Raw genomic sequence first — 11,787 nt, 5'->3', positions numbered from 1 at the left:
ACTTCCTCATCAGTGGAGGGTCCATTCAGAGGGTCCATTCTTACACGAAGGAGCCGGGTCACGTTCCGCTCGGGCGCTGCAGGCCCTCCTAGGCTAGGGGCTCCCAGGGACCCACTGCACCATGTCTGGGCCCAGGCGATGCCCCAGGATCCTCTTCTCCTCAAGGCATCTCCCCATCCTCACCCACTACATCTACTGGAAACTTTACTGGTCTTTTTATTTTTTAACATTTTATTTACAAAAAATTAATTTATTCTCAGAAATGAAACTCTATTAAGGTGTCGATTGTTTCTCTTCACAGACCTGTCTTGGGAGGAAGAGGAGGTGCAAGGACAGGGCGAGGGAAGTGAAGGGGGAGGACATAGAGGGAGGGGGCAGGGGTGGGGCGGGAAGGGGGAGGCAGCAGTGGACGGGCTGGGGGTGGGGTGGGGGGGGAGGGGAACAGTGACAAGGTGTCCCTTCCTGGAGCTGAGGCTGAGCTGCACACATGCTCATGCGGGCGAGAGGAGATAAGAGTGAGGGAAAAGGGAGACCAGTGACCTCGAAAGTCACTTGGGTAAAGGGGGGGGGGCAGACCCAAGGGATGGAGAAAAGAGGGAGAAAGCGAGAGTGTGACAGAATGAGGTCACATAGGAGACCAGAAGGTCCCTGGAGAAAAAGGGAGGACGTACAGCGCAGACAGACGACAGAGGCAGAGAGATGGAGAGAGATGGAGAGAGTGAGGTGGAGAGATGGAGAGATGGAGAGAGAGATGGAGAGTGAGATGGAGAGTGAAATGGAGAGTGAGGTGGAGAGATGGAGAGATGGAGAGTGAGATGGAGAGTGATGGAGAGAGTGAGATGGAGAGATGGAAGGAGATGGAGAGAGATGGAGATAGAGAGATGGAGAGAGATGGAGAGTGAGATGGAGAGAGTGAGATGGAGAGATGGAGATAGAGAGATGGAGGGAGCTGGAGGCGCTGGCAGGAGGCGGCCGCGAGCTGCGGGCCGCCGCGCTCAGGCGGGGCCCCCGGGCAGCAGCTGGCCCAGGTCGGCTTCGGTGCAGCGCACCCACTCGCGGTAGAGGCTGCACACGCGGAGCCCCAGCACCTTGGCGGGGAAGACGCCGGCGGCGGCGGCGGCGGCGGCGGCGGCGGCGGCGGCGGGCTCGGGCCGGGGCTCGCGGGGCTCGGCGCCCAGCGCGGCCAGCACGGCCTCCACGGCGGCGCCCAGCGCCCGGGCCCGGCGCGCGGCCTCCTCCAGGCGCCGCAGCAGGCGCGGCGCGCGCGGGTCCAGCTCGGCCTGCAGGCGGCGCACCGCGTCCAGCAGCGGCGGCAGCGCGGCCAGCGCCCCCGCGTCCAGCCGCAGCCGCTCGGGCACCGGCAGGCCCGCGTGGCCCGGGGCCGGGGCGCTCAGGCCCGCCACCGGCAGCCGCGGCGGCGAGAAGCCGGGCCGCCCGAAGGGGTCTCCCTGGTGCTGCACCTGCGGAGACAGGCCGGTCAGTGGGGCCCGGGACGCCGCCCGCTCCTGGGGCCTCCGCTTCCCCATCTCGCAAAGGACACGTTCCGTGACACACAAAGCAACCACCAGAAAAGTGTCCTTACACCAGGGCCTTTGCTTCTTCATCTCTAAAATGGAATAACACTGCCAACTTCCTAAGGTGGCTATGAGCGTGTGAAAATCTCAAGCCAGGTCCTGGCCCCTGGGGAAGGCACAACACACTAGGGCAAGCATGTCAAACTCAAAGGCTCACACGGGCCAAATCAACAAGGCGGAAGTGTATGTGGCCGCAAAAAAACAAAAGCTCCAATTTTCATAGAAACCTAGGTTTATTTCGATAGAGGCATGCTGAATACAAAGGGCTGAAATAAATGAGTCATTGCTACATAAAATAATAGAACATTTTAATAAAATTAATATTTTTTCTTGAACACTGACTTACCAGACACTGAACACCTGCACAAATTAATAAGCGTCACGCAAATAAACCTATTTTTCTTGTTCTCCGAAAGCGAAATATTTCCTGTTGTGCACACCAAACAAATCAGTCCAAGACTAATGATGTGGCCATCGGCTGCTAAAATATTCGCTGCTAGTATTAGTGGAGAGAAATGGTGCGCCTGCGTATAAGGCATGTAAGGGAAATGAATGCGACACGATTATAGTCATCAGTCATTAGCGAACGTTGTATTTTGTTATTAATAATTATGTATAACAGGATATTGTAAAAAATTAAGTTACAAAATTTTATTAAAACGTTTCTTACATAGCGTTATATTGGCTGGGCCACATGCGGCCTGTGGGCTGCAAGTTTGACATGCTTGCACTAGGGTGCAAATCCTGTCTCCATTTACTAACTGTTCAGTTTCTTACAAAACCATTTCCCGTCTCTGAGCCTCAGTCTCATCTGTATAAGTGTGTTTGGGGGGGGGGGGGGGGGAGGTGGTACAGATCCTGTTCTGTCTTCCTACCAGGGATCTCCAGAGAATCAGGAAAGATAGTACGGGAACTAGTCCTTTTCACTCCGCCCTCCCCCCCCAAACTCTCCCACCTCTGCACCTGCGTGAATAACTGTCCTATGAGTGAACAGATAAAAGCTAAAGGTGATTTGTAATTTGTAAAACTGCTATACAATACCATTTATCATTTGCTAATATCTTGCCTCTGGTTCAGGCATTGTGCTTGCTGCTTTAAGCACACTATTCCTAATTGTCCCAATAATGGGTGTGATGGAATTATGATGACTTTGTAAATGAGGACTCTGGGCTGAAGAAGTACAGTGACTTGACCTGGGTCCTCCATCCAGGAAGGGGCAGAACTGGGATCGGAACCAAAGTTGGTAGGACTACAAAGCTGATTCTATTATCCCGCTACCTACTGTCATAATTGTTACATCATTATTGTAATGTTATCATTCCTGCCCAAGGTCACAGTAAGACTGGCAGGCCCACAGTCTGTCTGCTTCAAAACCATACCCCCCTTCACTACACTATAGTAATTTGGGGAACTATCTTCTGTTCTCAGGCAGGCCCTCTACCCCACCAAAGACATTGGCAGATCTCCCTCCTTTGTAAAAGTCCCCCGGGGATGGATTTTTTGACCCGGATTGAAACCCCTTCGTGGCCTCTCTGTATAACACAGGTCAGAGTTCACATCTCGTCTTGTTCAAATGCCTCCTCTGACAGCTGGTGAGACCAAGGCCATGGAAGCGAGGTGACAAACCCGTACAGAGTCTGGAACCTGGGTTTCCTGACTCCCAGACCAGAGTTCTCTACACTCTCAGGTTGCCTCTGTCTTAAGCACCAAGGGAGCCTCCAAGCTTAGGTGGATGTAGGGGCCTTTGGGGAACAGAGATGACCCCCCTCCAAGTGCTGTGTGGCCTGGGGCAAGTTACTGATCTCTCCTGGAGCCCCAGTTTCTGCAGCTAGGAAATGAGGTTGAGGAAACAGGTAGTCAAGTAACCCTATGATCTGTATTTCCCTGATCCCCAGGCCCCCCCACACCCATCCCCACTCACATATTCCTGGAAGAGCTGCTCAGCGTATATGGTGAGGAGGCGGGCAAGGCTGTGTGTCTGATGGATCTTGGCCTCCAAGAGGGGAAGGGGTGAGACTGAGGAGTCAGCCTGGGGGTCTTCTGGTGGGAGAAGGGGGGAGGAATGAGGGCAGCCCCAAGCCCTCCTGACCACTTCGGGCAGGCCCTTTCTTCCCGAACCCAGAAGCTCAGCTCTGAATTCTCCAACTTTTAAGCCAGGCAGGCTCTGTCCCATCCCAACTGAGGGAAAATGAGACACCAGACATTTGCCAAACGTTTTTTCTGCGTGAAATGTGTTCCCTGTCTCGAATTACTGTTGAAATACTATTAAAGCCAAATTCAAATACTGCCTCCTTAGTATTTGATTCACTTGGATTCACTCCTTCCCTTAAATTAACTTCTTTCTTCTTCTTAAGGCCATTTGTTCATACTTCCAAAGTAGTTCTTTTAATGGCTCTTTTATGTGTGTGAATTGGCCTCATCTTGGGAGCCATTTGAGGGTAGGGCTCACATACCTCTGTACCTCTGTAATTGTTGGTGGAATTCAACATCACTGAAACACAGAACTTCAAACCGGAATGCGCCTTTCAGCCCATTTTACAGATTGGGAGACTTAAATCCCATTCCCTTTCTGATAGCCTTTTTACGCAAGGCGCTGGGCTGGGCACCAGGCAGCATTAATTGAATCAGCGACCCGTCTTCCTTAACACAAGCTGAAAGGTGGTGCCCGGGAAGGACTACATTTCCCGAGACGCCCCGCGCACGCGCCCGGGGCATGCTGGGGAATGTAGTACCGGCTTCTCAACCCTGGCGCCGCATCCCCACCCCCACCCCGCCTGAGTTTCCCACCGCCTAGTCCTGTCTTTATCAGCCTTGACTCTCGTCTCTGGTTGTCATTCACTATCTACCGTGGCCCAAAGACTTCCCCTCCTAACCCTATCACTCCCTCTGGCCCCAGCTCTGATTCTTTGCCAATATTCAAAGAGCACCCAGGCGTACAGCCTCGGCCACGACCCCAGTCCTCCCCCAGGCTGGACTCGAACCGGTCATCTCACCCCTGAGCCCACGTCCCTGAAGGCACAGCCCCCGCCTCCTCGAACTCCGGCGCCAGCACCGTCCCACAGCTCACCCACAGCTCACCCACAGCTCACCGCCTGTTACCTGACACCCGGCCCCGCTCTCCCCCTCTCCGGCCGCTCCCTTCCCCGACCCGAAGGTAGCGGGGACCCAGACCCCAGCTGCCAGCCCTTCAGACCACTGCTCCCCGTGGGCACTCGACAGTCACATTCAGCCCCTTACCCAGACTCCCCTCCCTCCGGCTCATGCTGGCCCCAGGCTGATCCCGTGGCCTCCACGCCCCCCTTCCAGGACGGGGAGAAGGGGGAAAGGGTAGGGGCGGGCCCGGGCGCAGCCAATCAGGGCTCAAACCCCAAACAATTTCCCCCGCTCCCGCCCCAGGCGAGATTCCTTGTCCCGGAGTCCAGTTCACTGCCTGCGCGGCCGGGTTGAGCAGGGGCCTGGGCGGGGAAGCAGGTTGCGTGCCTGGTGGGTTTGGGACCTGGACGCCGGGGAGGACGGGGACCAGGGCTGGGAGGCAGCCCTGCATCAGGCCAGGAGGAGAAGAGGAGGCTCAGGCTCCGGTCTGGGACCAGGCTTGGCGCCGGGCTGCCTTTCGGAGAAAACTAGGGCTGTGGGAGAGGGTGGGGCCGGCAGGACAGGAATGTGCGGCACCCTCTCTTGGCTGGAAAGGAGGGGGAGCGGGGGTTCGAAGGCTTAGGTAACACCTGACCAGACACACACCTCCTTCCTTAGATACTGTATGTCCTCTGTTCCCGTTGCACCCACTAGGAGAGGGACAGGTACACCAGCTCAACTACCTTACCAGGCTCACACACCTGCTTTGACTGCATATAGACGTTCATTCTCACACAGGAACAAGCTTCAGAGACAGGTGTGTGTGTGTGTGTGGGGGGGGGGGGGGTGGGTGTCTTACCCACATGTCAACTCCACTAACCTGGTGCAGACAAAAGCCCAGTCTGTCCTAGGCTCTGGGACCCCGAGATGACCCAACTTGCTTTCTGGTTCCCTGGGGAGTTCACAGTCTGATGGGGGAAACCAGAGGTAACAGCAGGTAAAGTGACTAACGGGGCCGGGAAGAGGCTGTGTCTGTGAGGATGATGCCAGAAGAAAGAAAGAAAGGGATCGCTGGCAGAGGGCACAGCAGGTATGATGGGACCAGATTGTTCACAGGGTCCACAATCACATACTCATTTTTAAAAATATGTTTTTATTGCTTTTTAGAGAGAGAGGAAGGGAGAGAGCTAGAGATAGAAACATCGATGAGAGAGTGTAAGAAACATCATCGGTGGGCTGCTTCCTGCAGGCCCCCCCTGGGGATCAGGTTCGAAACCCAGGCTTGTGCCTCTTGATTCCCGGGTCAGTGCTCAGCCACGGAGCCACTCCAGCTGGGCTCGCACTCTTATTAACGGTGAATATTTATTGAGTATTTACAATGTGCAAGGCACTGTTCTAAGAGCTCTACACTTACGAACTTACCCTCGTGTTATAGTTGAGGAATTAGAAACAAGTGACTTACCCAGGGTGACTGGGCAACCAGAGCTGGGATTTTACCCCAGCAATTTGGTTCCCCAAATGCTGCCATAACCATCTTCCTGTACCTTAACCTCTGTGGACCTAGTCTCACCAAGACAGACACAATAGCCACACCTTTGAAATAGACACACACACACACAACACACATTTAGCCATCATATCTGGCAAACAGCCTCAAATCAACCAAGACTTGCTCCTTTTAAATAAACTTTTCCTTTATTTAAAGTACAAACATCCATGAATTTTTACAGAGTAAATATGCCCAGGGGACCAGCACCAGATTAAGAAACAGAACATGACCAGTTCCCAGAGCCCCTCCCAGCCCCTCCCAGGTCCTCCCAGGCCCAAGGGTGCCCCCTCTGCTGACTTCTCACACCCTAGGTTAGTCTGTCCGTTTGGAACCTCACAGAAATGGAATCTGACAGTTTGTACCGTTGTGTCTGACTTCTTTCGTGAGGCTCATTCCCTTTGTTGGGTGTAACGGGACTTCATTCTCCTGTGTCCAAGGTGTGAATGGGCTTCAGCTCCTTTCCCACTCTCCTTCGATGGGTTGTTTCCAGCCTGAGGCTGTGATCAATAGCGCTATGAACAGTCCAGCACCCCTCGCTCCTCTCTAGGTCCTCATACCGACGCATTTCTGATGATGTAGGTGTGGCATTGCTGGATCCCAGGGTTGGGGTGTATTTGGGGCTCCATTAGAAAACTGCGTTTTCCAAAGTGTCTCTATCAACGTACACTCCCCCAGAAGCACGAGGGGTCCCGTTACTCCACTTCTTCCCCCGCCCTCGGTGCATCAGTCATTCTCATTTCAGCCATTGTGGGGGGTGGAGCCCCACTCCTAGGCAGCGTCTGGCAGGTCCGTGCGCTCAATTAATAGACCGCTGAAGGAATGGCTGGCCAGCGTACAACTAGACAGCCTGGCGAGGGTGGACACACACACACACACACACACACACACACACACACACACACACACACACGTGCGCGCGCGTCACAGGCGCTCACGCGCAGAGGACGCCGCCCAGACAGTCCTTCCCGTTCCCGGCGCCCACGTGCTCTGAACGCACCCCCAGCCCGGCCGCGCGCATCCAGCTCGGGGCCGCCCCCAACCTCCCTCTGGGCGGCGGGCAGGGGGCGCTGCGCGTCCGGACACCCCGAGGGGGCGGGCCGGGGCGGGCGGGCTCCCAGGCCTGGCCTCAGTCCGTCCGCGCTGCGGGGCCGCCCCGGGGACTGGCCGGCGGGCGGGCGGGCGGGGCGGGGCTCGGCGGCAGGAAGCGGGGCGGGGACTCGCGGAGGCGCTGGGGAGCGAGGGAGGGCGCGGCCAACTCCCGGAGGGACGGCAGCCCGCGAGCACCGCCGCCCGGCCTGGCGCCGAGCCTGAGCCCGCCGGACGGGAGGCGGCCCAGCCGCGGGCTCGGCCTCGGCCCCAGCCCCGCCAGCATGGCCGGCCGGACCGTGCGGGCTGAGACCCGGAGCCGGGCCAAGGATGACATCAAGAAGGTGATGGCGACCATCGAGAAGGTCCGGAGATGGTGAGCGCTGTCCCGGGGCCAGGGTCGGGACTGGCAGGGCCATTCCTCCTCCGAAGGCGCCTACCCGCCCTTCACCAGCGGTGCCCCAGGTGTTAGGTGTGTCCGCCAGCGGCGCCCCGGATCTACAGAGCTCCGTCCCCTTCTGGCTACACCCCGGGGTCTACAGACCGTGTGCCCCAGCCGTGCCCGTCCAGAGCAGGAGCCCCCTTTATGCCCCGCCCCCTAAGGCTCTGACACTCCTCCCCAAAGTGTGCCGACCCCAAGCCAGGCCCGTCGCCTGCTGCCCATGTCTACCCCGGCGTCTGTGAGCCATGGCCCCTTCTCTGTCACTGGAGGCACCTCCAAGGATGCCCTGGGATCTGCCGGTCCCCTTTCTCCCTCTAACGATGCCCCATTAGCAAAGCTGCCCCTTCCCTGTGCTCCACCCGCACCTCTGTAGGCATCCCCAGATGTGCCTCGCTGCGGAGGGAGGCTCTCAGCTCAGGCCTCTCTGACCTAGTCCCGCCACTCTCCCACAGGGAGAAGCGCTGGGTGACTGTGGGCGACACGTCCCTTCGTATCTTCAAGTGGGTGCCAGTGGTGGACCCCCAGGAGGAGGTGAGCAAGCTCCCCCACACCAGACCCCGCATCTGTGCAACCCCAGGCGAGCCCCTCCCCATCCTGGCCTCCACCTCCAGTCCCCACTCTGAGACCTCAAATGCAGCAGCCGAGACACATGTTAACAATTATTGGCAACTCCACCCCTTCTCCCTTTCTCCTGCTCCAGACCCGGGAATTCCAGACCTCACCCGGTGTGCACGCCTTTCGCTTCTCTGCCCTCCGCTTCCTTTTCTGTAGGGTGGGGGCTTTGCAAGCGCTAACTCTGATCCTTGCCCCTCTAATCCCTAGGAGCGCCGGAGGGCAGGTGGCGGGGCAGAGAGATCCCGAGGTCGGGATCGTCGGGGTAGGGGTGCCAGCCCCCGAGGGGGTGGTCCTCTCATTCTGCTTGATCTCAATGGTATGTAGGGATCCTGGGACTGGGGGGCGGGGGGAGGCTATGGGATTGAAGGAGGGGACTGGGGACCTCAGGCCCAACCCTCTCGACTTTTGCTCTCACAGATGAGAACAGTAACCAGAGTTTCCATTCGGAAGGCTCCGTGCAAAAGGGCACCGAGCCCAGCCCTGGCGGCACCCCGCAGCCCAGCCGCCCTGCATCACCTTCCGGACCACCCGAAGGGGTCCCAGAGGAAGCTCAGCCTCCACGGCTAGGCCAGGAGAGAGGTAGGACCAGGTGCCACCCAGGAGCCCTCCCTTCTGAGTCTTGTCCTCTCCAAGGTTGAAGCCACCAGCTTATCCCTGTACCTGCTCCCCCTCTTCTGGTGCCTCCTCAGGAGGCCTTCCTGACTCCTGTGGAAGGTCACGGACCTTTCTCTTGACTTCTGGTCTGTTGATAACTTATCACTGGGATTTTCATATACATTTAATGATTACCTAAGTGTCGTTCTTTCCCTCGTCCACCTCATGTCAGCTGCCTGAATGTTGGGTCCATATTGGTCTTGTTTGCTACTGTGTCTTCAGAACACCACGTGGCACACAATAGGTGCTCAATAAATATTTGTTGAGAAATCAATAACAGTGCTGATCTTAAGAGTGATTAATAATATGTGATAATGACAGCTAATACTTACTGAGCTCCTACTGTGTGACAGGCACTCTTCTAAGCTTTTTACATGTTTTATTTGATCTCCTTTAATCCTTACTACAACCCTATGAGGATTATTATCACCACTTATAGATGAGAAACTGACCGCCCAGCTCGCGAGCCTTGAGCACGAGTGCTCCTCTGATTCTCTTTTTTCCATATAGTCAGCGCCCTCGCTGGTCAGTACCTCCTCCCAACATCGCCCACCTCCCTCCCCTCCCCAGGCTCTGTCACCTCATCCTCACCAAACTCCAGCCTCCTTGTAGGCCTCCTTTCCTTCAGTCACCTCCACGTAGCTGACGGAGCGACTTTTTCTAAAGCACACGTTTGACGGGTCGTTTTCCCGCTCGCAGCCTTCGGTGGCTCTCAGCCTGCCACTCTGGGCCCTTTGTGCACCGTGCCCTCGCGACCTCCTTCCCTTTCAGGAACACCTTGACTTGGGCCCATGGCTGTGTCTAGATTGTGCCATGTGCTTCTGGACCTTTACTACTAAAAAACAATAACTGGCCTTTACTGAGCACTAGTTAACTATGTGCCAGACGCTGTGCTGAGGACTTTACCTGTATTATCTCATTTAAGCCTCACACAGGCTCATGTGGTAGCTTCTATTAACTATCTACATTTTACAGGTGGGGAAACAGGTCCAGAGAAATTAGGTCACTAGCCCAAGGTTGGGATTTGAACCCCAGCAGTCCAACCCCAGAATCTGTGCTAAGTGCCTGTTCCCTCTGCCTGACATGCGCTCCACCTCCCCGTCTGCCTGGTCAGATCTTACTCCCACAGCCGGGGGCTTATGTGACTGGTGTTTGTCCCCCCTGGCCCGTGCTGTGGCGCAGAGCGGCTGCTCAGGGAATATCTGTTGCCTTGACATTCCAGATCCCGGGGGTGTCACTGCAGGCGGCACCGATGAACCCCCAATGCTGACCAAGGAGGAGCCTGTCCCAGAGTTGCTGGAGGCTGAGGTGAGAGAGGCCAGAAGGCTGGACTCCCGGGTCTTGGAGGGAATGGGACGCGGGGGCAGCACAAGGCTCGGGGGCTGCACTCTTGAGGTCTGGGTGGGAAATGCGGACTCAGACACAGCTGAGGGCTCAGAGCTGGGATCTTGGGACGGAAAAGGAAAGGGTGTCTTAGAAACAGCCCTGCGGGCCGGCTCAGGGCTGATCTAAGACCATTAAAAGCCTGAACAGATCATGGTGCTCCTCCAAGTACTGTTTTTTAAATCCGAAACGATACAATGAGCTTAAGAAAGCCCTACAAAGATGACTTCCCACAGGGACTATCTTGATGTATTTCCCAGAAATACCAAATATCAATTTCTTTCCCCAAAACAGTATTTGTTGTGTCCAGTGCCCCATTTAATCTGCATTCTGGGTCCCTGGCTCTGGGCTAGACTCCTGGGTCCCGGAGGGGAGTGGAGTGGAGGCTTTGGAGAAGGCAGAGGCGAGGAGGCTGCACTCCTGGGTCTGGGGGAGCTCATGCCTGTCCGTCCTTCCTCTCCAGGCCCCCGAAGCTTACCCTGTCTTTGAGCCAGTGCCACCTGTCCCCGAGGCAGCCCAGGGTGACACAGAGGACTCGGAGGGCGCCCCCCCACTCAAGCGCATCTGCCCCAATGCCCCTGACCCCTGAGAAGCTGGTCTGTCTTTCCTGTTGCCCGAGGGGCCCCTTTGATTTTTTACAAATAAAGACCCTTTTGTAATTTTGTGTCATGTCATTTCCCGGTCAGGGCTGGGGAGGGTCTGTGGAGCCAGCTTTGTCTCCTGCTCCATTTCTCAGATGGTGTCCCTTGAAGCTCTAAGAGGATCTTCCTATAGTCACACCATGAGTTGGATATGGAATGAGGGCTTGAGCCAGGACCCTGTCTCCCTGACACTCCCTCCACCCTGCCCTGTACCCCTGACCTTTGACCCTCCTGACCTTCAGCCAGAGAAGGAATCCAGGGACCTGGGCCCAGCAATGACCAAAGCTCTGGGCACCAAGGCCCACGATTCCCATCCATACACAGGGACATGGAGGCCAAGAGGGACTTTGGGGCCCGGGACGCCCCAACCCCTCTGCTGCCCTCAGGAAGCTGCAGCATCGTACCTCGCTGCCTCTGCGTAGTCATTCCTCCCCTGGTACCTGCCCACACTCAGGGTTGAGTCTTATTTGTCCCCAGCTCGATCACCACCTCCTCCAGGAAGCCTTCCTTGGCCCCAGGCATAGTTGGTTTTCCTTCTTTTGGGCTCCCTCTGTGCTTCCTTCCCTTTGCCTCAGTATTTATCAGGCTGTTTGGGATGGCTGGCTTGTGTCTTCTTCACTAGATTGTGGGCTTCTGAGGGCAGAACTTGGTCCCCAGTTTCCTTAGCACCAAACTGGGCACAGAGCTGTCATAGCAACTGTTTGGTGAATGAATGAATGAATGAATGGGCTGAGGCTATCCAGGAAGGCTTCTCTGAGGCGGTGGCACATG

At 56.4% G+C, this 11,787-nt stretch overlaps 2 protein-coding genes across 4 annotated transcripts; one reads left to right on the top strand and one right to left on the bottom strand.

Annotated features, from left to right (window-relative positions):
• Positions 1-995: 995 nt before the first annotated feature.
• On the bottom strand, positions 996-4,836 carry CTF1 (cardiotrophin 1; the record flags this gene model as incomplete). Of its 3 annotated transcripts, none has more annotated exons than XM_081090134.1 (3): positions 996-1,460; positions 3,496-3,614; positions 4,812-4,836. In XM_081090134.1, the coding sequence occupies 3 exons, from the start codon at positions 4,834-4,836 to the stop codon at positions 996-998; spliced, it is 609 nt and encodes a 202-aa protein (XP_080946260.1). The 3 variants fall into 3 exon arrangements, with proteins under 3 accessions (XP_080946260.1, XP_080946261.1, XP_080946259.1); XM_081090135.1 differs by having other exon boundaries at positions 3,496-3,611; XM_081090133.1 differs by lacking the exon at positions 4,812-4,836 and adding an exon at positions 4,036-4,063.
• A 2,294-nt stretch (positions 4,837-7,130) lies between these two features.
• BCL7C (BAF chromatin remodeling complex subunit BCL7C) lies at positions 7,131-11,034 on the top strand. Its single transcript, XM_081089578.1, has 6 exons — positions 7,131-7,657; positions 8,176-8,254; positions 8,546-8,654; positions 8,756-8,917; positions 10,215-10,300; positions 10,839-11,034. The coding sequence occupies exons 1-6, from the start codon at positions 7,566-7,568 to the stop codon at positions 10,962-10,964; spliced, it is 654 nt and encodes a 217-aa protein (XP_080945704.1). The 5' UTR covers positions 7,131-7,565; the 3' UTR covers positions 10,965-11,034.
• The last annotated feature ends 753 nt before the right edge of the window (positions 11,035-11,787 follow it).

Source organism: Myotis nattereri (genome assembly GCF_964212035.1).
Source record: "Myotis nattereri genome assembly, chromosome: 4".
Classification (NCBI taxonomy): domain Eukaryota; kingdom Metazoa; phylum Chordata; class Mammalia; order Chiroptera; family Vespertilionidae; genus Myotis; species Myotis nattereri.
Note: the sequence above shows the minus strand (reverse complement) of the source record. Positions and strands in the feature narration are given on the sequence as shown.

What these genes read in the sequence shown, in the direction of transcription:
- BCL7C (XM_081089578.1), top strand. Translation starts at nt 7,566, where the DNA reads ATGGCCGGCCGGACCGTGCGGGCTGAGACCCGGAGCCGGGCCAAGGAT. An exon ending in TGGTGGACCCCCAGGAGGAG is followed by an intron (nt 8,255 to 8,545) that starts GTGAGCAAGCTC and finishes TCTAATCCCTAG; the next exon opens with GAGCGCCGGAGGGCAGGTGG. An exon ending in CATTCTGCTTGATCTCAATG is followed by an intron (nt 8,655 to 8,755) that starts GTATGTAGGGAT and finishes TTGCTCTCACAG; the next exon opens with ATGAGAACAGTAACCAGAGT.